This window comes from Anabrus simplex, chromosome 1 (genome assembly GCF_040414725.1).
Source record: "Anabrus simplex isolate iqAnaSimp1 chromosome 1, ASM4041472v1, whole genome shotgun sequence".
Classification (NCBI taxonomy): Eukaryota; Metazoa; Arthropoda; class Insecta; order Orthoptera; family Tettigoniidae; genus Anabrus; species Anabrus simplex.
Genome location: NC_090265.1, coordinates 16,490,682 through 16,517,186, shown reverse-complemented (window position 1 = coordinate 16,517,186; position 26,505 = coordinate 16,490,682). Strand labels below are relative to the sequence as shown.

General features: G+C 38.1%; 1 protein-coding gene across 8 annotated transcripts in view; it reads right to left on the bottom strand.

Annotated features, from left to right (window-relative positions):
- LOC137502816 (zinc finger protein 695-like) overlaps positions 1 to 26,098 on the bottom strand; it is a 52,458-nt gene extending 26,360 nt beyond the window's left edge. For 2 of the 8 annotated variants that reach the window (XM_068229843.1, XM_068229840.1), the window contains exons 1-3: positions 24,936 to 25,245; positions 14,173 to 14,297; positions 5,006 to 5,083 (exon numbers count right to left, since the gene is read on the bottom strand). In XM_068229843.1, the coding sequence (XP_068085944.1) occupies positions 5,006 to 5,083; positions 14,173 to 14,241 (147 nt within the window). In that variant the 5' untranslated portion in view covers positions 14,242 to 14,297; positions 24,936 to 25,245. Of the gene's footprint in view, positions 1 to 5,005; positions 5,084 to 14,172; positions 14,298 to 15,727; positions 16,007 to 24,935; positions 25,246 to 26,020 lie in introns of those variants that run through there. The other 6 variants (XR_011018862.1, XM_068229836.1, XR_011018863.1 and 3 more) reach the window with 4 other exon arrangements.
- Between the last annotated feature and the right edge of the window lie 407 nt (positions 26,099 to 26,505).

Genomic DNA, 26,505 nt, shown 5'->3' with positions numbered 1-26,505 from the left:
CTTTATACAAGCTGTGAGAGGCTATCGTGTCAGTTGAGCATGCATCACGAGTTTTGAGACTGGCTTTTTACAATTTATATAGCTATTTTGCGACATGGTTAGAGAGTCAGTGAGCAACAGATTGGCTCAATTTTGGACTCTATGGACGTAGAAGAAGTGATTTTTATTTGATGAGTCTGAAGACGGAAATTTAAGTAGTGATCATTCTCAATGAAAGAGCGACTCAAGTGCCCCGGAGAAGGAAACAACTGACGTGAGTAATGTGGATCCACAACCTTCAAGCACCATTCTGAAATATAACATTAATCCAGAACTAATTTTACATTCATATTTTGACATGCTGCCCGAGCAACTTTCCACTATTTTATGATACTGAAATTTTGACATAATTCTCCAGGAAAGGGTAGTTCAGGGAAATAAATGGAAACAACAGGCAACACCTCTGACTAGAAGGTGTAGAATCAAAGACTGGTCATCTCCAACATTACCTGATACAAGGGGTTTGATTGGCATAAAATTTATTTGTGGAGTGACGCATGCCTTTTCAACTCAGGTTAGAAAGAGACTTAACCATTTTGTGAACTTTAAATAAAGGTAGATTGACGAATATTTTAGAAAACATTTATACTGAAATTGATCGAAAACAAAACCCTAGTCAGAATGTAAATAAATAACCGATAATATAAATATACTGTTGGAAGAGGCTTCCAATCTATATTTATGCAGGAAGGACATAAAAAAGGATCTGGAGGAACATGCCGTACATCTCCCTCCTGTCAGCTTAACTCCCCACGACGCTTCCCCTACTTTATCCTCTGTTTTGCCTCATGCTTCTCTCACAGCCATACACATATATACTAAATAAGCTGATGACGTAAGGGAAGAAGTAAACACAGTGGGACTGGCCAGGAGGTAAGCATTTCCATTGTTCCTTTGACACGTCACCACTGTATATTTAGAAGGTTTTTCTTTATTTATTTTTTTAAACAATTTTCATTTTTTTTCATTACAAACTCTCTTCAACATCTTATAACTTTATAACTATAAACCTAACCTAACTTAACCTTGAATTTGGTTATTATTTAGGAGTTTCCCCCAATTATTGTATTTTAAATTCTAAGTCTATCCTCAAGATATTAAAAGAAAATACTTCTCCAGCTTTTGAGGAAGGAAGATCCCTTACATCAGATTTTTTATCTTAAACTTGAACATTGACTTGTTGAGATTTTAACTCAACATGAAGGAACATTTTATTCATGATTATCATACCATCATCCTAAATCTTTTTTATTTCTTTTATGCCAATTTTTGTATCCTTTTTAGCTGAAGATGTTCCACAATAGGAATGAAATGTACTTTTTTAAATAATGTAATTAGATTTTAAGCTGGATAATATTAAATAATTACATAGTCTAGCAGTAAAAAACAAGCAAGTATTGGAAGATGAGATCCTCCATTCAACCTAACCTCAGTTCAGATTTTGCCAACACGGGACAAAAAGTGAGATTTATAAACTTATGTCTTTTTGCGCTGGGGCCGATGACCTTCGATGTTAGGCCCCTTAAAACAACAAGCATCATCATCATCATCTTTTTGCGCTAACATGCTGTCACGAAAAAATTAGGTAACATCCTATGGACCTCTGCAACGGAGTACATCCAACATTCAGGGCAAGTAATTAATATTATGTACATATGCATGTTTATAGCTAATGTTCAATAATTCTGGTGAGTATTAACTTGCCACATTTTTGGTCCACGCACAAACATAAAGCGCTTCCGCCCGCGTAGTGGCTAAACACTTTCCACACAAGGAAATATTGTCCACTTTATGCCCAAGTTGCATAACTACCTATTACTTATGTAACTACATTGTTTCTCTGAAACACAATTATTCAACTTTTGAATAATCCTCACTTTAACTGATAACACTCCTTGTTTGTTGATATTCACTCACAACCCATAATAGCAGCAGAATGTTACAACGGAATGCTGGACATTCATTAGTGTACTGAACTACCGCTGTTCTGATAAGAAATAAGGGTGGTGGAGGGGAGAGGAGTGCACAGGTCATTGTGCTGCCATGAAAATCAGTCCAGACATTTCGTGATCCAGATAACTTGAGTTCTACTGTATAGAGATATTCCTTTTTAAGAGTTTATGCTCTCCACAGAGGTGTCTCTTCGAGCTCTGGCAAATGACATCTAAATTTTTAAACTTCATCAAACAAGTTCCTTATGACAGATCATAGAGTAAAATACTTCATCACTCATTACAGAATAGTGATGGGACATTCGATTCATTTTACTGAATCGATTCATTTGATTCCGTTCACGTTACTGAATCGATACAGTGATCTGATTCACGGCTCATTGATCACCGCTGCTACTGCATCTGTGTAGTATGTGCTGGTAAGACAGCAGCAACAGCATTCAGTGCTCGCAGCTGCCATCTGGTCTTCATACTATGAACTCCTTTCTTAGAAAAAATGCTAGTTACTCTAATACATCGAAGGTTTCTGGCGACGCAGGGTGGGAAAGGTTAGGATTAGGAAGGTAGCAGCCATGGCCTGAATTAAGGTACAGTCCCAGCATTTCCTGGTGTGAAAATGGGGAAACTACGGAAAACCTTAACAGCTGCCGACGATGGGATTCAAACCCACCATCTCCCGAATGCAAGCGCATAGCCACGCGATATTAACCGCACGACAACTCACTCAGTCATTTTTGAAAATATGTATTTTTCTATCAGCTGAGGATTTTTTACTCGTCATATTTTGTATAGGCTACCCGAGATGTACAGTAGCCCGCTGGTTTTCTTATTCAACATACTGTTATTGCGTCTGTCCACATGTGATTGAAGTCTTGTGCAACAATGTGACATATGAACTGAGAGAATACTGAGCCGTTCTTCCCAATATAAAACAGGTACTTTTGAAAGGTCATGAGCATGACTCTTAGTCATAGGGCAGGCTAGAGTCGAGTTTAATTGTCAAATGTCAACTAAGTTATAATACTAAGATTCATTAAACTAATAAATGGTATAACCTAACAGCCTACCTACTTACTAGCTACTTCAGAATTATGTTGTGACTACCTTTTTAACACTGCAAATAAATCCATCTATTATTTAAACCTCCCTGTAAGAAGAGGACAGTGAATGCAAATGGGTATTATTTTCAAATGAGCTGAGCTCGAGGGTCCATTATAGCATACGATTCTTTCAGTGTAGCATGGCTCACTGTATGTCTCACTGCAGCAGAAGCTCGGCTCTCCGCGTGTCCAGTGAGCCGATAAGGAGCCGTGTGTACCATGTGTCTCACTGAGCCGCGCTCGTTCACGATTCTTTCGATGTGCCATAATTCACTGTCTCGCTGCAGCGGAAGCTCGGCTCTCCGCGTGTCCAGTGAGTGTGCCACTCAGCACTGTCTGCTGGGAGTAAGCTGAAGCGTGTGCCGTGAGCTCACCGTTCCTGTGAATCGATTCACTCGGACACTTCAATGAATCAATACACTGCTTCGAATCATGCATTCAGTAGCCAACACTATTACAGAATACAGTAAAACCCATAGTAAATATTGTAGTAAACAATAAAATAATTTTTTGTATAGTGCCATACCAATTAATCAGAACATCACAATAAGGAAGACAATGCAAAGACTTCCGAACACTTAGTTTCATGCACAATGTAACTAAGTCTGTGACTAGACTAGTACTGAACAGAATATGGGAGGATTCCAGTATGGATTCAGGAGAGGAAGCAGGGTAGGAGATGCAATTGGATGTCTATGGATAATTGCAGGAAGAATTTGCAGATGCATTGGAACTGTAGGTATGTTTCCTAGACTGGGAGAAGGAATTTGACATAACAGATTTATGCATAGTAATGATGATAATGAAAAAAAAAAAAATCCATTGAAAGAAAGAGAAGATTGAAAAAGGAGCTTTACACAGGGCAGAAAGTGGTAGTCAGAGTAAACAAAGATTATGAAATGGAAGCTGGGTGATGTGGAATGGCAGCTATAGAGAAGAAGTAAGGAGCAGGATAGGTATGGGGAAAGTACTGTAGCTTTTGGAAGACTTTTTCCTGCCTTTTTTTTTTTACAAGTTGCTTTACGTTGCACCGATACTGATAGGTCTTATGGCGACGATGGGACAGGAAAGGGCTAGGAGTGAGAAGCAAGCAGCCATGGCTTTAAATAAGGTACAGCCCCAGGACTTGCCTGGTGTGAAAATAGGAAGCTGCGGAAAACCATCTTCAGGGCAGCTGACAGAGGGGTTTGAATCTGCTATCTCCTGAATACTGGCCGCATTTAAGTGACTGCAGCTATCGAGCTCTGTTTTGGAAGAGTGAAAGGGATTCTGATCACTAGAGCAATACCAGTCAACATGAGGAAGAGGTTTGCAAAATGTTTTATTTGGAGTGCAGTGATGTAGCCTATAGAAGCAAAACACGGACACTTAAGGGGAAAAAAAGTGCTGTATCTTGAGAGTCTTGAAATGTGGGTATGGTGAAAGACAGAGAAGATAAAATGGATAGACAAAGTGAGAAACAAAGTACTCAAGAGGACAGGAAAGGAGAGGAACCGAATGGGCACTATCAAGAAGAGGAAACGATCGTAGCTTGGGCCACGCCTTGAGGAGGGATTACGGAATGCTGACAGACATCATGGGAGGATGAGGAATGAAACATTTCCTAGAACAGGAAATATGTCAGAATAATAATAATAATAATAATAATAATAATAATACAACACGATAACCTCAGAACTCATTGAAAGTACAACACATAAAAATAACTTTTACTAAAACAACCATTACACAGAGCAATTGCTATTTAAGAACTGAGCATATAATGCATAGGAACCACGTGATCTAAGTATAAGCAATGTGTAGCACACTGTTGCCAAACCACAGGAAAAAATACAAAACAGTAATCTTGATTCATTAATTTGCATAGTTCTGTAGAATTGACACACGTAGCAACAAAACTGAAGATCAACTTACCTTATACGAATCCTCTTGGTCTTCTTGCTTACAAGAGACAAAAGTGAACTGAATTTCCTTGCCAGAGCTATCATCATCCTGAAGAAAAGTAAAAGAGATATGGTGATAATTTTAGGATATGACAGTGGCCAGAAATACTTTCATAAATCAACCTTATAGTATATGTTTATTTAGCCCATGGTTCTTAGTGCCATGGCTGCCAGAGGACATGTTCGACTCGGTTAGTGCGAGTCTTTATATTTGATGCCAATGGGCAACCTGCACATTTGGATGATGATGATGATGATGACAATGAGGCAGCGAGAGAGGGTGTCGTCACATAGCCCACCCCAATCAAATAGCGCCAAGGGGTCTGTTCATACCCCTCTGATGGAAGAATCACCAGCCACAGCATCATATGAACACTGTGGAGAGGTTTGGAACTGAATCCAGAATTTTGATATGCAATCTAGTGGTTAGAAAATCTATACCACCACCTCTCCTAGCAACATTCTGATGGTGAAATATTTTCCACCAACGAGACTCGAATGAGCTGACCAGAGTGTCAGCCAACAGGCAAAAACCCCATATAGCCTCCCACGTAACAGCTGTGAGACAGTAATTCCAGTAAGCAGATAGATGGAGAATACTGTAGGACTAGTCATGACAAAATTTTACAGAGTGCTTGAGACAATTGATCTCAAAAGTAAAAGTACTGTAGAAGTCTGCTATAGCAAGTAAGGTATATCATAAGAACCCAGTTATAATGCCAGTTATTGTCTGTCCCTTCAAAATTCTTATATTAAAATGTGTATTGTCCTTCGATAACAGCGAGAGTACTATCACTTATGCATCTGTTATTATGGGTGATTAAGCATGCACGTTTTTTTCTGGTACCAATATTTATGCATTATGTTGCATGCGATCGATCGTCTTTGGTATTGTTTCTCCGCTATGTCTGTCCACTAGTGAGGTCTCTCGTCGACATTCGAAGGCGATGTTGGAGTCAATTAGCAATACCTGTCAAGTGCCATTCGGTAAAGAAAATCAGAAATGAAAGACGACAACATGTCTTCGTAATAAATACATAAATAACATCGTCGATTACAGTTAACTCTACACTGAAATTTAATAACAATGCGATACACCTCAAGACATGGCAGAGTGCATAAATGATTTCAGAGGTTAGTTTATATTTTCTCGCGTCTGGTTAAATTTCAGTAAGGCTATTCCCATGTAAATTTATAGCGAGATATTATCAATTCACAACTGGCGCTTGGAATATGTTTTCATGATACATATGATATGGTCAAGTTAGATTAGGTGATGCTGTTTGAATAAGAAAACTGAAAAATTTGCAACGAAATGCGATTGATCATCGAACAGTATCTTTTTATGGTTATGTACATTAGCGAGGTCTCTGGTCGACATTTGAAGGCGATATTGGAGTCGGTTAGTAATACCCGTTGACTGCTGTTCTCTAAAAGGAAATTCAAAATGAAAGAGGACAACATGTTTTCATAATAAATGTGTAAATGACATGGCCAATAAGAGTTGTTAACTCGTTAGAAATAAAGGCTGAAGCAAACGATCGCTTAATTTTGTTATATACTTGAAATATGTTTACATGATGCACATACGGTTAGGTTAGGTGATGCTGTTTGAAGAACAAAACTGAAGTCCTCTGGAGTGATACTATAATTTTTTCGGAATGAAATGAAACACTTTTTCACATAGTATAGGATTTCAAAAAATAACAAACAAATAAGCCATAGTGTGGATATTATCTGCGAAAATTCAAGTTTTGAACAAACTGATTGCAGTTTTATATAAAATTTAATGTGGATGGATTTTCCCTCAAATTTATGAAAAATCGGATATAGCGGCAATCCGTTATAGTGAGTAAATTTTTCATTGTTGTAACTTCTTGCTATAACGGACCAGTATTTTAACTAACATATTTATGCTCCAGCCTCATGGAGACAGAAACCTTCTCACTCATATTCAACAGCACTTCAAAGTTAACAACTAGACGTCATATATAGTAAGACAGAAACTCAAAAAGAGCATGTGACACAATTCTCAGCCCGCGCACGGCAGTCACACAACTTCGTTTGACGTACACTGCCCGTACCTCTCAGTTGATTTCATTGAGTGTCCCGTGCTGATATCCAGTCGACCTCTCCCAGCTGCTCCAGACACAACGTCCACTACACAGAAGCTAGCCCAAGAGACTCAGCTCCTTGATGGTAAGCAGGCAAAGCGAACACTCAGTTCCACAGACCACCTCCTCAACTAAGACTGTCACTGTCCCCAGCAGTACTCAATCACACTGAACTCTCTACTCAACCTCCAACTGAACCTGCACACTGAATGAGCTCAGCGGAACCATCCAATCTGAAATGGTCTGTCTTTTATAACGTGGCCAGCCAATCTGGACGTTTTGAGAAAGGAAAGGCTCCCTGAGTCCTCTTGAAAGCGAATACTCTGAGCACATTGACCAGACAATGCCTGAGGCCTCCAATGAGGTAACACGGTAATAGAAATAGCGGTGGCTGAAGTGTTGGCCAACGTGCGCTTGGTGCAGGACTGAATTGTTCTCCATTAGGGTGTACATACAAAATGGTAAATATGCCCCAATATGAACCAAAAAAATGTTTCAAATACAGAATTACTACAAGGAGCAAGAACTGGGTGAGAAATATTAAGAGTGATAAAATATGGGATATATAACATTTAGGATGCATTATGTGAGGAAACAAATAATTCCTTTTACAGCTAGTGAGGAGGCCAAGGAATCATTGGTCAGAAATCGAAGGTCATGATAATGCACAATAACAAGAAAGTTAAAGAGTCGTGCAATAAATCACGAACCATATGGAAGGTAATCAAGGGAGAAACCAACAGACACACAGTTGGAAATAAAGTTGCTGCCATAAAAAATGATAAGGGAACACAAATGAATGACCCTCATCATTTGGCTAATTATATAAATGATTTCTTTCTATCCCTACCATACAAACTTGAAAATGCAAATAAATCAGGTGTATTACCTCAGAAAATACTAAAACACGGACAAACTTCTGTACCTGGTATTTCATACCACGATCTCATATATTTAGCTTATTCTTTGAAAGTTCCCAAAACAAAGCCGAAGTGGATAACCTATAGAGACATGAAAAATTTAAATCCTCAACAATTGATACAAGATGCTAATCTCTGCCCGTGGGACGAAATACTGCACTTGACTGATAATGACGAAAAAGTAAAGAGGTTTAACACATTATTGTTGGGATTGTATAACAAACACGTACCTAAACGTACTGCTAGGGTGACTCGCAAAGCTGCTCCATGGTTAACAAATGACATTAAGTCCGCAATGGCTGAACGAGATGCACTACACAGATGTTACAAGCAGACATTATCAACTGAAGATTTTGAAAAGTACCGTGTGCTTAGAAATAAAGTTAAACAAATAATCAGAAACAAAAAATATGCGTACTTCCAACAATTAGCCAGTAACTTAAACACAAAAAGTACCTGGAAACAACTCAGATCCGTAGGTATTGGGAGGCAAACTACAAACTCCAATACGCATGACATAAATCCAGATGAATTAAATGCCCACTTTACTAGAGAAATAGTTAATACCCACCCTCATATTATACAAACAACAATAAATTCTCTTCAATCTACTCCATTACCACAACGGCCTTTGTTCAAATTTCGTAAAGTAAATGAAAACGACGTAAGAAGAAAACTAACATCAATCAAATCGCAAGCAATCGGAGTGGACGACATCCCGATATCCTTCGTTGTTACCTTGATAGATTTAGTACTGCCAATTTTAACCCACATATGTAACTCATGTCTTTTGGAAGGCTACTTCCCAACTGTTTGGAAGGATGCCTTAATTTTCCCAGTACCAAAAAAATCTCTAGCGAATTCTCCATCCGACTATCGACCTGTCTGTATACTTTCTTCACTTTCGAAAGTCTTAGAAAAACTCATGCATGAACAACTGCTCCAATATTTGATGCATCATTCGTTACTTGATCACCTGCAATCTGGATTTAAAAAAGGACATAGTACATCTACTGCTTTTCTAAAAGTTACGGATGACGTAAGGAAAGCAATGGACGAACGCAAAGTGACCGTGCTCATTCTCCTAGACTTCAGCAGTGCTTTTGACACTATCAGTACGGACATATTAATAGCGAAATTGCATTCCTTCCATTTTAGCCACGCTGCTCTCAAATTGTTCGCTTCCTACCTCCATAACCGACGACAGTGTGTTGTCATGAATGATAAGAGAACGGAGTGGAAGTACAAAGTTAATGGTGTGCCACAAGGTTCTATACTCGGCCCCCTGTTGTTTATTTTATATTTGAATGACATCTCTTCTAAGTTGAAAAACTGCAACTACCATCTCTATGCCGACGACCTTCAAATTTACTGTCACACAAAAGTGAATGACATAAATGCAGCTATTGAAAATATGAACCGAAACTTAGAACAGATCAGCTGTTATGCAGCTGAGAATTCTCTCTCCATCAACCCAACGAAAACACAAGCTATTATACTAGGCCAGAGAAAACTGCTTGCCCATCTACACAGTCTACAAATTCCAGTCATTCAACTAAATGGCGTTGCTATCCCATTCTGTAAATCAGTAAAAAGCCTTGGAGTCACTATAAATGAAACTTTAAACTGGGATGAGCATGTCACTAACGTATGCAGGAAAGTTCACTCATCACTTCATCCCCTTAAGATTCACCAGACCGTATTACCTCTCAACTTAAAAATAAAACTGGTTCAAACATTGATACTTCCAATATTTAACTATTGTGATGTTGTGTTGCTGGATGCTACAAGTGAACAAAATAGGAAATTGCAGAGAGCTTTAAACTCCTGCATTAGATTTATTTTTTCATTGAATTTTGTCTCGCATGTATCCCCTTTTTATGCACAACTTTCTTGGTTAAAAGTAGAGCAGCAGAGGAATCACCATGTATCAACCCTTATCTATCGACTCTTGACCGAAAATATACCTGAATATCTCTCCAGTAATTTCCGTTTTCTATCCTCCTTTCATGACCGTGACACGCGATCTAGGTCAACAATTGCAATACCTCCACATCATACATCTGCCTTCAGTAATTCTTTCCTTGTGTCGGGCGCTAGAATATGGAATGCTTTACCCCCTGAAATTAGAAATTGTTCCTCATTAATTACTTTCAAAAGACAGTCTAAAGATTTCCTCTTGAATACGTAGGCTATATCATGTAGTTATGTGTGAATGTGAGAGTGAATGTCTGGAGTAAATAGTTCCCAAAAGTTTACATAAATCAATGTTATATTTTATGATTTCCACCTAGAGTAGTTAATATTGAATTTATTTTTCTAAATTTAGACTTAGGATGTAATCTTTTAGTTTTAGAGTTTATTAAGTTATATTACCATTATATTATATACACTGTGTTAAGTTTGAATATTAAGTTTGGATTCAGTATTAAGCCGCATAATGTGGTTAAGTGTAAGAGAGGGCCAAGAGCCCTAACTTCGCCACAAATAAAGACATCAATAAATAAATAAATAAATAAATAAATTACCAGAACTCCCAACTTTTGTGCAAAACTCTATGCAGTTAACTCCAGTAACAGAACTGGAAGTTTTTAAAATCATACAATCTTTGAAGAACAAAACTTCCACAGGTGTAGATGAAGTTCCCACAAAACTCATTAAAAAATGTGCTCCTTATCTGGTACAGCCTTTAACTTATCTCATCAATGAATCAATTTCTAGTGGTCAGTTTCCTAATCTCCTAAAAATAGCTAAAGTTATCCCAGTCTTTAAAAGTGTAAACTTACACGATTTACATAACTACAGACCAATATCAATACTTACTGTTATTTCAAAAATATTTGAATGTACTATGAAAGATCGGCTTACTAAATTTTTAATCAAATATAACTTGTTAAATAATGCACAACATGGGTTCAGAGCTGGCAGAAGTACTTTGTCGGCTTTATCACATTTTACACAGTTGGTCGTAAATGAACTTGATAATGATGAAACTGTGATAGGACTATTTCTTGACCTTTCAAAGGCATTTGATACTGTTGATCATGAAATATTGTTGCACAAATTATATCAGATTGGAGTTAGAGGAATTGTTCATGACTGGTTTAGATTATACCTGAATAAACGATCCCAGTTTGTTGAAATTACACATTGTAACAGTAAAGGGCATAATGAGACATATTACTCTCAGGTAAAAAGCATAGACTTAGGTATTCCGCAGGGTAGTATTTTGGGGCCTGTTCTTTTCTTGATCTATGTGAATGATCTTCCTCACAATAATCAAGTAGAAACAGCAGTTTTGTATGCTGATGATACAAACATAATTATTAATAATCCTGACCCTACGTCTATAGAAACTACAGCAAATACAGTCCTGTCTAGGTTAGAATCCAGGTTCAGGAAAAACAAATTAACATTGAACTTTAAAAAGACCCAATACATGGAATTTAAGGCATCTAACTACCAGGACAAAACTGCAAAAAAACACAACCTTATATTAAATGCAAATGCAATTGAAAATACGTTGACCACAAAATTTTTAGGTGTCCATATAGATGAAAAATTAAGATGGGATTGTCATATTAAAAAAATAGGGAAGTCTCTGAGTTCTGTTTGTTTTGCCTTAACGATTTTGTCTAATAGCTGTAGTGAAGAATATGTTAGAATAGCATATTTTGGATATTTCCATTCAGTCATCACTTATGCTATTGGTCTCGGGGGCTGCTACAAATCAAATCTTGATGTTACTTTTCGAATACAGAAACGAGCTATCAGAACTATATTGAGACGTAACAGGTTAGATCATTGCGGACCATTATTTAACACGTTCCCTGCGGCAGTGAATTTCGATGACTTAATGTTACGTCGTATCGGCTCACCGGTGACCCGATGCTGCCTTTAGTTATTATCGGTTCGGGTCACCGGTGACCTGACGAATTTGACTTTGTTTACTCCCTAGTATTAAATCCTAAACAATGCAAGTGCACTTGTTGTGTGCGTTATTGTTGAGGAGACATTCCAGTGTATTTATCTGTGCGACAGTGTTCCGATTCAACAACTGCGTGAAACAGAAATGACCCCGGAAATAATTGGGTCACCGGTAGGCCGATCAAAACTAGCAGTATGCCTCGATCCTTCACCTCCATTGAAACACTATGTTGCCATTAGTTAACAGAAATTCGTAACTAGGACGTAGTTACTTACTTCGCAATTATGGGAAATTTGCACCGATGGATAAGAGTAACATGTTTCGGGGCACATGGTGACCCGAACCGCACGGAACATGATATAGGCCCACCCCAATGCTGTCCTAAGCCTCTTTCTTTTCTGTGCCACCGGTGTGTCAGAATGTGAAAGCTCCATACCTAAAAAAGGACTTGAAATTGCTTGTAAATATTATATACGGAAGATACTAAATATGTCAATAACTATTCCAATAACTCCAATAACCTCTATTGGCTTTCTTAAGAGCAATGTAGAAAGCAGATATCAGAAGGGTGGTACTCCTTAAACAACAATCTACTATCTGCGGGCAGCAACACTCTATTCTTCATTCACCGTAACCGCGCTAAGCGATTCCCGCGTAAAAATATAGGTCAGACAACAATCGGGACTCAGGGTGACCTGAAGCGATATGAATGGAAGATGAAAAAAACTTCCTTCGGATCACCGGTGGGCCGATCAAAACTAGCAGTATGCCTCGATCCTTCACTTCAATTGGAACACTATGTTGCCATTAGTTAACGGAAATTCGTAACTAGGACGTAGTTACTTACTTCGCAATTCTGGGAAGTTCGCACCGACGGATAAGAGTAACATGTTTCAGGGCATATGGTGACCCGAACCGCATGGAACGTGTTAAGAGACTAAGGATACTCCCAGTACCAAGTATATACATCATGCAATGCATTCCACACGTGAAAAAAAATATTGATCACTTCAGAAAGAATTTTGACAATCACAATTACCAGACGCGAACAAGAAATAATATTTTTATCGAGCACAAGAGTAAAACCATTGCCTTGAGACATGTAGACTCTGTTGGAATCAGATTGTATAATAAGCTTCCAAATACGATTAAAGACATTAGTCCCGGCAGTTCATTTACCACAGCTTTAAAAAATCTCCTGCTGAGTAGCTGCTTCTACAGTACAGAAGAATACATGATGAAGTGCTGGTAATTATGCTACTACTTATTAACTTGTAATCTAGTATATAGCCTTAAAAATATGTTAATGTCACATTGACTATGTTCACATTATTAACACCACACCAATATTTTTATTTTGTCTTGTAAATATTGGTTATTAATATTATTTAAAAAAATTAAGATGTGCTGTCCTAACATTAAGGTATGTGGTGTTTCTGTTTTTCTTCTTTTTCAAAATGTTCATTGTTGTGCATATATTATTGTTAGTATTAGGAAATCACTTGACAACTCCTATACTCTTGGCATATTTCAAAATATGTAATTGTACAGTCTATGGAAGCTAAATAAATGAATGAATGAATTAATGAATGAATGAATGAATGAATGAATGAATGAATGATGACGAATGCTAAGTGCGAGGCATAAGAGGAACAGAAACTATACTTTGACAGGAACAGGTGGTAAGCACTTATACGCTACACCCGGGAAACTGGAGCTGGAAAATGACAACGAAGATAACTCATCAGTGAAAATCGAAAGTTGCCATAGAGTCAGACACAGAAGGAAGACATGGCTAAATTATTTTGAGGAATGGACAACCACCTGTAATGCCCAGTATCTTTTTCACCTGGCATAAGAGCGAAAGGCCTTTGCGACTGGCAACATCAGGTGCACCAGGCAAGGCACATAGAAGATAAAATAATTTTATTTATGGACAGAATATATACAAAATGCGTGTTATATATTTACGGTTAGATTGGGCAACTTTCCTCTGCAATAAAGGACACCTGCCAGTTGTGGGCAAATGATTAAGTCCCTCAGATGTCTATAAACATGTTATTTTACTGCAAATACAAACAATCCTTAAAAGTGCAACCTTGGCTTTAGAAATTGAAATTAATCACTGCATATACATTCTAAAATCTGACATCAGTGGACTATCTGAAATTCTTACCAAAGAAAAAGTCTCCTCGGTTTCCTGTACAGCTTCAGGCTCAGTCTTGACAGCTTCTATACGTTTCATGGTATCTTACTCACACAACTGAAGACTGGTCCAGGGAAAGTACAAGGGAGTAAACCCTGCAAGGAAATAGCAATATGGCTGTTCTGAAGAAACTCCAAGCTATAGGGTCAATAACAGACAGGTTTAGGGAAATTAGAGGTAATCTCTTTTACCTAAAATATATCACAACATGTTAATACCTTCACTGCCAAAATCTGTCATTCAGTGAATATAAGAAGAAACACACTTGAGTAATAACAACTTCACTGCAGATTTTTGTGGTATAATGATCTTGTTGGACAATCTGAGAGTCTTTTATTGATTCATATATTCAGTTACCTTCAGTACTTCTCTCCTGGGACAAGAAGTCTTCAAGCTGTGAGTGCATTACTAACACTATGTTTAGAAAGACGTCATCTAATTAGCCAGTGGGGAACTCAAGTGTGTAGACATACACTAGCGTCAAAAAGTTTAAACTCACTTTAAGAAAAGTCTACTTCCAGCATGGAAGAGATATTTCAGATGACATATTGTTATCAGCCAGCTCTGTTGTGGCCCCTTTTGGTAGTTCCTGAAAGGGACTAGGGAGTCAGCCAACTGGGAATCTTCCAGAATAATTTGTTTGCCAAGCACTATGCACTTTACAAATAAAAATTATTTATAAGATCCTCCTTTTCAATACAAAACAAACCATCTGTTAGAAGGGACAATGTCTATGCATGTTTCGGCCTAATCTCAATGCCATCTTCAGGCAAATATCAATTAATACATTACATAAACAAATTAAAAATATTGATGAAGTAAAATACAATAATCATGATTGTTAAAGTAAAACACATACTGAGGTAAAAAATCCTCTCATACTCTCTTTTTTTTTTTTTCATTACAGATGTTGCATACTTATTAACCACATTACTGACAGTCTCACTACGCTGTACAACACAGAGTTTCATTTTAAAGAATCAGCAAGTTTTACTGTCAAGCTAAATGGCCTTTCAGAAGAGAGGATTTTTTACCTAAATCTATATCATCTGATGGCCAGGCAGGCACCAATTTTTGGTAATGAAACAAAGTCTCTCATAGTGCACTGGCACTGCCAGTGGTTCCAAGTAGCCTACGCAGTGGCCTCCATGGTATGCATTAGCCATGCGTCTTGGTGGGTGTGCTATTTATAGGTCCCGCAAGAAGAGCTTCCCAAAGAAAGCTGCGCAGAACTTCGGCAGTGTTCGGGTGGGCTTGGTAGTGGTACTACATGCACCCCTCACTTTGCTAAATCGCCTTACTGCCAGCAGTTCTTAATGAACTGTCTGCGCTGGTGGTCTGGCCAGCTGAACTGTGACCAACGTTTGAGTGAAATCTCAGCGCATGTATGTAATGCATTATTGTAGCTATAATCAGAGCCAGGACACATTAAACTATAGCATAATGATATTGTTGGAGATGCAGAATCAATAACAATAACAAAGAGATAAAGAATTATGTAATAGTAAAACAGCAGTTAACTTACCTAATGGCTTGTTCTAGTCCGCATCTTCTGAAAGAGGTTGAAAGCTGCTCATATCGCCTTAACTGTCATCCGCGCTATCATTAACACACTCTCCATCACTGTCACTATCGTCCTCCAGATTAATGATTATGCTGTCTGATACTTCATTATGTAATCACTTGCAATGTACTTCTTCTCAGTGTCAATTACGTGCCTACATTGACTTGACCATTCTTCTGCCCCAGTTGATGCAAATCCTACCATCAGCAATGTTTTTGCATTATCAAGTCTGAAAGTAACATTCTTTTGTGCTACATAATCTTTAACTTGAGCCCAAATCATTTTGATTGTCGATCTCATATGTCTTATAGTGTGATTTATGGGATTTAATCAAAGCGAACAGTTGAAGTTTTATCATCAACCAATCCTGTGTAACTGTTTTTCGGGATGATGATGTCAGTGCACGCTCACATTGGACATTATAGTATGAGGCATTATCAATTATGTCCCTGTTTTCCAGACATAAAAACCAGTTTTTTCCCTGACAGACAATAACAAAAAATAAAATTATAAAGGAAGTTTCCAGCTATGACAGTAATATTAAAATACATTTTGAAAGCTCAACATCCAAAAACTAAATGAGCAATTAATGTGCATATTAAATTTCAAAACTTGGAAGTTAAATGTAGTCTAATTAAATTCACTTTAAGATTTTAAAAAGTGATTACCATTACTGCTTCAGCGAAGAAATTTCTTCTTCTACAGCCACCAATGACTGTCGAGCTTCTGCCATCACCCTCCACTTCTTTTCTTCTAATTCTTTCAGCAACAAAGCGGCCTTAATACCCTGGTCTCAAACAAAATTGTCCTCTGCCTACCACAGCTACCACAATGAACTCTATCACATATGACTCCACTTCTTCTTCTTCTTCCATTAAAGAAAGTTCACCAGAGGCGAGATGTCTACAGAATTATCTTTCAAGAGAGCAAGTAACCAAAGCTGAGATTGTATGGTGCATGCATACTGTCATGCAACACCATTTCTTACGTGCCAGCAAAGCTAGTGTACTTTTTTTCCCAGTAATGTTTCCAGACTCTGAAATTGCTTCAGAAATTCAACTGCACAGAACGACAGTTGCACATACAGCACAGAACGACAGTTGCACATAAAATCACTCATGGTTTGGCTCCCTATTTTCATAAACAAGTTCTTGAGATGTGGAGTAAGTAAACACATTTCACTGTTGGTTCTGACGGTCACTGAATAAAGTTTCTGAGATGGGCCAAATTGATTTTGTAGTTCGTTGTTTCAATACTGATACTAATGAGGTATGCAATTCTTATATTGATTCCGTGTTTCTTGCTCACTCTACCTCCTAGGACTTGTTACATGGTTTTTTGCAAGCACTGCAAGGACTCAATCTAAAAAACTCTTACAAATTTCAATGCATGGTGCATATGTTAATAAAAAGTTCCTTCAGGATATTTCTTTATTATTTATTTATTAAATAATGATCCAGATGCTCCTATTTTGGTGAACATTGGACTTTCTGGCTTGCATACTGTGCATAATTCATATAAAATGCCAGTAAAAGGAACCCACTGGAATATTGCAGAGTTTCTTCGTGCTCTTCACTTCCTGTTTTGTCCGGCTCGTTGGCTGAATGATCAGTTTACTGGCCTTCGGTTCAGAGGGTCCCAGGTTTGATACCTGGCCAGGTCAGAAAATTTAACCTTAATTGGTTCATGTGTGTTTTCTATAAGGGTGGACACTCTGTATAGTTCATCTCATCATGATAATCACCTGTAGTTTGGTTGCATTTGAAAATCAACAAAGCATTTGGAATGAAACCTGCACGTACCACTATTAATCGTTGCCCTTTCGAGATAGCTGACTTCAGTGCATGAAAAGTACTGTCACTCCAAGCACTTGACTTGGTGTGCGAACTATGCAAATATGTCTCATCAGTGTAAACAATAGGCTACCCTCTTGTCGGTACCGCTTTATGCTTTGTATGTACTGCACACGTAGGAGCCTTATGTCAGGCTTCTCCATAAGTATTCTACACAGGTCTTGTCCTCCTCCATCAAAAACCTAGGCTTCAAACTATCTTGCTTAGTGTTCTTACACAACCTTTAAACTGTACATCGTTAACCCTGTTTCCTACAGATCTTTTTAAGCATTGTCTCTCGCCTTTGGTATTGTGAAAATTGTGAATCGTACGCCTGACCGCTCATTTCTCAAAATCGTCTAATTCACAGTTTTTGACAGACTTTGGTCTTCTCTTTCCAGGCGCTGAAAATGAATCCACTTCACCCCTTTCGACCTTCTTCGTGTTTCGCATTACATTCCGCACGGACCTTTCCGACAGACCCGTTGCTTCGACAACTTTATTTTGAACAGCACATAAGTTTACAGTGGACTGTGTTTCATTTTTCATGAATTCATACACATTACAAATAACTTCTCTAGTTTGACTGTGTAAAGTTTTAGCACTCCCTAATTTAGAATGAAACGGGGGCATCGCTACATACATTGAATATCATACTACAACAAATTCACTTTCAGCTATGAAATATAAATAAAATATTAATAATACACACACGCTTTTTGCTTCTTTTCAATATACACTTGACAAAGAGATGTACACTGTGCCTCTCATTGAGCTGTTGAAGTAACAATGAGCCCGATAATCAGCATGTGGGTGACACACAGGAGACCCGCAATGAGCTTAAACTTTGCCAACAGATATTGATCCCTGCACATGTTTGAGTTTCGGCAAGCTCTTCTTGCAGGACCTATACCAACTGATGAGCCCAACTTAGCACACCGGGGTGAAACGCTGGCAACCAGGAAAGTAGTTAGAAGGAAAATTTATAATGTCCAATAATGGACCATTTATATTGGTATTATAAATTTACTCATTTGGGACAAATATTTCAGGTTGCCTATGGAAATCAATATCTGTATCATCAAATGGCCAGGCAAGCATCAATTTTTGGTAGTGAGATGTTTCTCACAGTGCACTGGCACTGCCAGTGGCTCAAAGTAGTCTACACAGTGGCCTCCACGGTACTCACTAGCCATGCGTCTTGGTGGGTGTGGTATTTACCAACTGATGAGCCCAACTAAGTACACTGGGGCAAAATGCTGGCAACAAGGAATGAGTTAGCTGGAAATTTTATCGTGTCCAATAACGGACCATTTATACTGGTATTATAAGCGGTATGTTCCGAGCTGTCAGTGGAGAGGTGGTGTGGAATGACATTAGCAGATGAATAACTTCGAGTGGTGTCTTTAAAAGTAGGAAAGATCACAATATGATGATAAAGTTGGAATTCAAGAGGAAAATTTGGGGCTAACATTCATTTATACGAAGGGAAGTTAGGGATTAGAATAACTTACCGAGAGGGGCGTTCAATAAATTTCCAATTTCTTTGCAATCACTTAAGAAATGCCTAGAAAAACAACATCTAGGCAATCTGCCACTTGGGTGACTACCCTAAATGCTGATCAGCAGTGATTGATTGAATGACTCCCAAAACAACCTCTACTGCTTTTTTCTGACAACAGAATGAAATGCAATGAGTAAGAAAGTCACATGAATCTTCTAATTAAGAACCTGTGAAATTCCTTTCTGATTTGGCCACAATTTCAACAACCCAAATTGACCATCTGGGAACTCCACTGGATTATTTTATTGATTTATTGAAACTGAGGTTGGTAATGTCAAACTTCCTACTTATCAAATAGGGCTGATGACCTAGATATTAGGCCCCATTAAACAACAAGCATCATCATCATCATCAATTATCAAATAGCAGAAATTCGTGAAAGGTGCTTAAAGGTTCTGTCTGTTTTAATACACCAGTTAAGACAAAGGCTTCCAGAAAATATGCAACTTTCAGATCAAATGAAGTTCTTTTCACCTGGTGAAGCACTTCAGAAAGTTAGAAAAAAAAACTATCAGCAATCAGTGATTTTGCAATTCTCTTTTGAAGTCTTGCTGAGTTATCTAATGATGAAAGCCAGAGGAAATGTCTAAATTATTATAATATGTGGGTGAATGGCAATGCAACTGAAAAGTTCTGGTGTAAGACCTTCAATTATGAAGCTCCACTGAGAAAATCCCTTTCTATTACCTAACATCATTTGCAACATCGATGTTAACACTCCCACATTCCAATAAGGTAGGTACCTACATAGAATGAATGTTGAATGCCACAAACAGAGTAAGAAAACAATGAAACAAAATGTCACTTTACTTTGGTTTGGCCAAAAGAGAGCTGACATGAACTGTTACACAAGTACCAATAACAATACAGGAATAATGTGAGTAAACCTAGCACAAGTAAACGTGGACTCTGAACTTCAAGTTCCATTGAAACGGTGTTCAAAGCTCTGAATGATGATAATGATCAGCGTTGCCAACTTTTATTTTCAAGATCTGCTAAATACTACTAAAATTCCTCTAAAATTCCACCAAGAAATCCAATCTCAAATAATGAGCAATAAAATAGAGCAATAACAACAATAATAATAAAAGTAACAATAAAGTAAAACCGGGCAAGTTGGCTGTGCGGTTATGAGCGCGCAGCTGTGAGCTAGCATCCAGGAGATAGTGGGTTTGAACCCCACTGTCGGCAGCCCTGAAGATGGTTTTCCGTGGTTTCCCTTTTTTACACCAGGCAAATGCTGGGGCTGTAAATTAATTAAGGCCATGGCCGTTTCCTTCCCATTCCTAGGCCTTTCCTGTACCATCATCGCCATAAGACCTATCTATGTCAGTGCGACGTTAAGCAAATACCAAATAGCAACAACCAAAAAAAGTAAATGTCTGCACTCACCTGATCTGTGAGTTTCACTGGGATTAACCCCCTCCCTGCGAGCCAGTGAGCTAAAACTTGTTGGCATTCTACTGTCGGGTGCAAACTAGGTGAATCCTCTACTTAAAGGGCCACACACAGAGCAGGCCAGTTCATTAAATGGTCTTCCTTCACAGCATAAATATAAACGCTACTCTCTCACAGTTTCATTATCTGTCGTCATTCGTCAACTAAGAGTTAAGTACCCTTTCCCAACGCATTACAAATTTATGATACCATGATCTCCTAAAATCACATCCAAATTAAATGTTTTCTTCATGTCACTGCTAGCTCCTGACAAGAAATACGGAATACAAATTTTAAAAAACATAAAATGCATACAACACTAAATTCCACTATAATAAATCTAGAATTCCGCCAAAAATCCGCTGTCCGTTAAATGATATATGGTATTTCTCCACCGACAGTATTCTAATTCTGCCAAATTTAGCGGAGAATCTGCTAAGTTGGCAACACTGATAATGATGATGATGAGGAGGAGGATGATGATGATGACGATGAGATTAAATATAACATGATATCATTAGCATTATAATTTATCATTCATAACAGTAAGAAACATGTCATTCCATATGTTGTCAATATGACACTTCATTTTTGCACCAGAGTGCCGATCAGCCCTTTAGCAGTGATTTCTGGCTCTTTTTCTCTTTTTAGTAACACCTTAGGCTGTTCACTTCTGATTGGCAACACTGGAGACAATCGCATAATTGTCATCACAGCCTGCGAACAACAACACAGAAAATGGTCACATTTTTCAGGTTTATACAGTCTCAAATTTAATTCTTCTAAATAAAAAAGAATTAAGGGCACATTGGTGGATCCCTGTCAAGCTGAAAGGAAGGATATCTCCTCTACGCTACGTGACATACTGTTTTGTGTAATTTTTCTATGTTTTTTCCAGGCGCGAGTGGTTAGTGGATGCACTCCAGAACCCTAGTATATTCCTATTGATTCTAGCTCCTTCAGTCGATTCTCTCCTAAATTTTAAAGATAAAAGTAAATCATTTCTGATTAGTTATGATGTCCTCTTATATTCTATCCTCTTATTATCTATCTGAAGTACCGTATTTAAAAGGGCCATAGTACCAGCCAGGAAGAAATATGGAAAAGCCTGGTTCGATACCGAATGCTACAAGGAGAGAAAGAAAATTCTGACCCTTCTACATGAAGTGAAAGAAAGCTTATCCGAAGAGGCACTCCAGACGTATACAGTAGCCTGCAGATCATACAAACAGCTAATCATGAGGAAATGGAATGAACACACTGAAAAAGGAAAGAAAATGGCAACAGAGGCAGCATCCGACCCCTTAGCTCTCAGGCAAAGAAAATGCAAACAGCAGAATGTGGTGTCAATGGAAACTTGGGAGACACACTTTCAAGAACTTCTCAACAAAAACAAAATAAAAGAAAACACCACATCTACTCCACTTGGGACGACGACGACGACGACGACAACAACGACAACAACGACAACGACAACGACAACGACAACAACAACAACAACAACAGAAGTTGAAAATGCAGCAGCAAAGCTAAAAGAAAAAAGAAAAGCAGCAGGACCGGATGGTATATTTAATGAACACTTACAGCAGTCAATGCACCAATTGGTAAACATATGGACAGCCCTATTTAATAAATGTTTGGAAACAGGGGACATCCCTAAAAGTTGGAAGCTATCCACAATCAAAATGTTGTGTAAAGGGAAAGGCCCAGTGGAAAGAGCAGATTCATGCAGAGGTATCGCCCTCGAAAGCAACACGTTCAAGCTCTTCATGAGAATACTAACAGACAGGCTAACACCACAGACAGACCCACACACACCGGGCACACAATTCGGTTTTCGAAGATGCACCCTACATGCCATTCAGAACTTACAGGATGACATTGAAAACACCTAAGAATACCCAAAGGAAAGTTTCTGGCCGTATTCATAGATTATAGCAAAGCTTTTGATCAAATAAACAGAGAATTCATGCTACAAAAACTAGAAAACACAATACGCACTTCTAATCCAGTCACAACTCTCAGCAAGAACATATTGGCATACAGTAGCGGCGATTAAGAGGGGCAAGGGGGGGCAGTTGCCCCCCCAACTTTGTGGAGAAAAATTTATTCCATTTTAGCCGTCTGAAACTAGGAATATAGGAGTATTTTTTTTTATAAAAGCACTTTGTACAAGCCCTGTTTTCTTATCAGCTAATTCTTTAATTTATTTTTCGTTAATTATTAGTGGAAATATGCACAAAATATCGCTCATCGCAGCTAAATGATTTGCATAGCGCCACAGTAAGTAGTGGGGACTTTGCATTTGCTGTGAGAAAGGGTACCAGGGGTATAATTTTTTGCCAAGATCATGGACACTGAGGTACGATTCACAGACTTGCCGCGCACATTCGTCCGTCTAGAAGTCTCTTTACTGTCTATTATTTTCTTAGTGTATAGGCCCAGTCAAATACTAAATGATTTTAATTGCATAATCACGCCGTACTTCTATTTAGTTGTAATAGATGTATATATTGTTCTTTGATGAAATTTTTATTGTATAGTCTATTATTGAATCAGAATCTCAAATTATTGCTACACTTAAGTTGGTAAAACATTTACCTCTCTGTGGAAATTAGCTCAGAGAGCATAACTAATTTCCACTTTGGAGCGTTTTATTTTTTTTCCAGTTTATATGCATACACCACGCCATCTTCCTCCCTCCCCACCCGCTATATTCTACTAACCCATATACTTTTTGTTGTCTGTACATTTCTTGCCCCCCCACCCCCCACTTTTAATTCCCAATCGCCGCTACTGTTGGCATATAGGAAAATTCAGATAGATGACTCGATCACAGTCTCCAAAACCATAAGACAATTCAATGGAGTGCTCCAAGGTGACCCAATGAGCCCTCTACTCTTTAACGTTATGACATCGAACAAACCAAGAGCAGTACAAAACCCAAACATCTCTATGTATACGTACGCTGAAGATATGGTAGTTCGAGCAAGAGACTCAAGTACACTACAACAATAAAAGCAGTTGAATGTGTCATCAAAGACATATTAAATAATTCTGAGAATAAAACGGTCACAGGTGACCTGACAAAAGCTTTTCATTGTGCCTCGCATGAAATAATTCATAAGCTCAGTTATTATGGAGTGAGGGGTCATGAACTGAAATTAATGGCATCTTATCTTCATCAAAGGAAACAGATGGTGGTAATAAGTGATAAAAATCTAGCATGGAAACAGTTAAAGCAGGTATCCCACAAGGATCTGTTTTGGAACCTTTCCTGGTTTTTGTCTATATCAATGACCTAGCCTGTAATGTTCCCTGCACATCAGTTCCTAAATAGTACTGTTGTTGTAACAACACTACAAAACCAAGTAAACACATCTGTTAAAATTATGAAAACTGGTTTCATCACAATAAATTAACTATTAATGTCACTAAAACAGAAAATATCCTATTTACCTTAGATCACACTGTAAATAATGGCTGCCGTAATTCTGTTAAATTATTAGGCCTACATGTAGATACCAGACTTACCTGGGAAATACATACATCAGAAGAGATTAGCCAGAGTGCGGTATCTGTTGCAGAAACTGAAACCTGCATCAGTCGGTATATGCTACTTGTATCCTATCATGCTTTCTTTCACCCTCATATACTGTATGGGATCAGGTTATGGGGCAATTGTCCTACATCAAATAATGTATTTATTTGGCAGAAAAAGGCAGTCAGCCTAATTGCTGGATTAGAATTTAGAGACTCCTGTAAAACCTTTTTTGTGAGCCTAAAAATTATGACAGTTCCCTGTTTATTTATTCTTAGAAATATTATGCATGTGAAAGAGAATGTTTCCGAATTTAAAGAAAGATCTACAGTTCATATGCACGACACAAGGTACAAGAATGATCTGGATACTCCTCACTCCGGGCTTAGTAAAAGCACAAACAGCCACTGTTATTAAGAGCTTAAGATGTACAATAAGCTTCCATGACGTATTCAAACATTAGACAACAGTGCATTTAACAGGGTACCGGTACTGTCACAATTTTTAAGGAAAAAGGCATTTTATAGTGTAGAAGAGTACATAAAATGTGGTATTTCAAAAACTGACCTATTATAGGTATTTTTCTAATGACTCAGGCATTATGGCTGAGAAACTGTCTATAGGTTATTTTTATTAATACTGACAATACCCAATGCAAGTACATTTCCTGTACTTGATGGTGGAAGCAATAAACTGTCTAAACTATCTAGACCACAATAAAATTGTTACTGCATTTGTAAAAATACCCACTCAGAACATAGATTTGATAAGTTGACATTGTACTATTTTACTTACTTTGTTTTGGATGTTTCAGTCATAAAGGTTTCCACTCGATAATTTATATCCTATTGTATACAATGAGGACGTACTTTCTGTGTTTAGTTTGTTCATGCAATGGCAACTGGCTGTAATATATAATTAAAACAGGTTATAACAATAAAAGGTTGTACATTCTTAGTAAGTACAGTAGAGCAGGTTCTCTAATGTACCTACTTGTTAATAGTCAGCACCTTTCTTATAGTTGTACACCTCTACGAATGTACTAAGGTACCCTACTGACTGATTGAGATGCCTGATTCTGCTCGCTACAGATACGATAAGTTACAGCATATGGTACGGTATGAATTGGAGCAGGAGATCGTTTTCGAAGTAGACGGTATTTGTATTTGAATCCTCCTGCAAAACACAGTACAAGAAAAGATATTTCCTCATATGACACTTAAAACCCCAAGTATAGACTGTGAGTGCAAACTATGTGGAAAAACGTGTGAACAGTACCACATTGAATTCTGTACAAGAAGAACAATGTCTATAAGTGATGATGCAAATATGTAACCCATCAATTTAACCTATATTCTCTGTTATGGCTATTTGGCTGCATTAAATATATTTATTATTTGAATCCTCAAAAGTTTTCTTCGCATGCGATGGCAGCGTCCACTACCACGCTGTACATACAGTAGATTGGATGTGCCCTCTGCGAACGTCTGTTACGAAGGCCCAGACTTCAATTCTGGGTAAGAAGGAAGTCTTTTATTCTATTACATACTATAATAGTTGAGGTCTGAACGTGAAAAGGTTTCCACCAGACATGTATTGGCTTAAAAAAGAGGGGTGCTGTAAACATGAAAATTGTATCTGTCTTGTCCGGACGGATTGCATTTCAACCACATTGTTACGAAGTAATCTCTTTCATATTGGAGAGATCGTGAAGTGAAGTGCTGGTAGACGACTGAAACTATCATGTATCTTCGTTAAGAAAATTGTATGTTGAAAACGTTGGTGAAAGTGAAGGAGTAACGGGAAAATAAATAAAAAAGTACACCGTGTACCCCAAGGTTTGTAGCATTATTAGGAAGTAGAATTTATGCACATCTCACTTGGAATTCGTTTTAGAGGATAGATGTGTCATTGCGATGTCGGAAACTCATCGATCCGCTCCCAGAAGTACATTTAATTTTATAACCTAATAAAGAACAGTACGCGGCACTCTCCATTGCACATTGTAAAGGGCCCCATATACGTACGCGCATACTTAGCCAGAGGTAAGTCTGCGCAAACCAGTCTTTCCAGACAAGTCTGCGTGTATGGCCGTCGACAAAAAGTCCGCAGGCAAGTCTCCGATCTTCTAGCAGTGCTTGAATTCAGACGGAGACTTCGCGACGGAAGCGCCCTTTCATAGATGGCGGTAGAAAGCGAGAACTTGATGACATACGGAGGTGAAACTGCGATCAATCGTCGTATTTAGTTGTTGACGTACCCTATGAGGCTGATTGACGCTAAGGTCCGGTGTTTAGGTACTGATTTGCTAGTGCTATGTGAGCTGGTTTGTTATTACCGATGGGTGAAGCAACGTGTTCTGGTG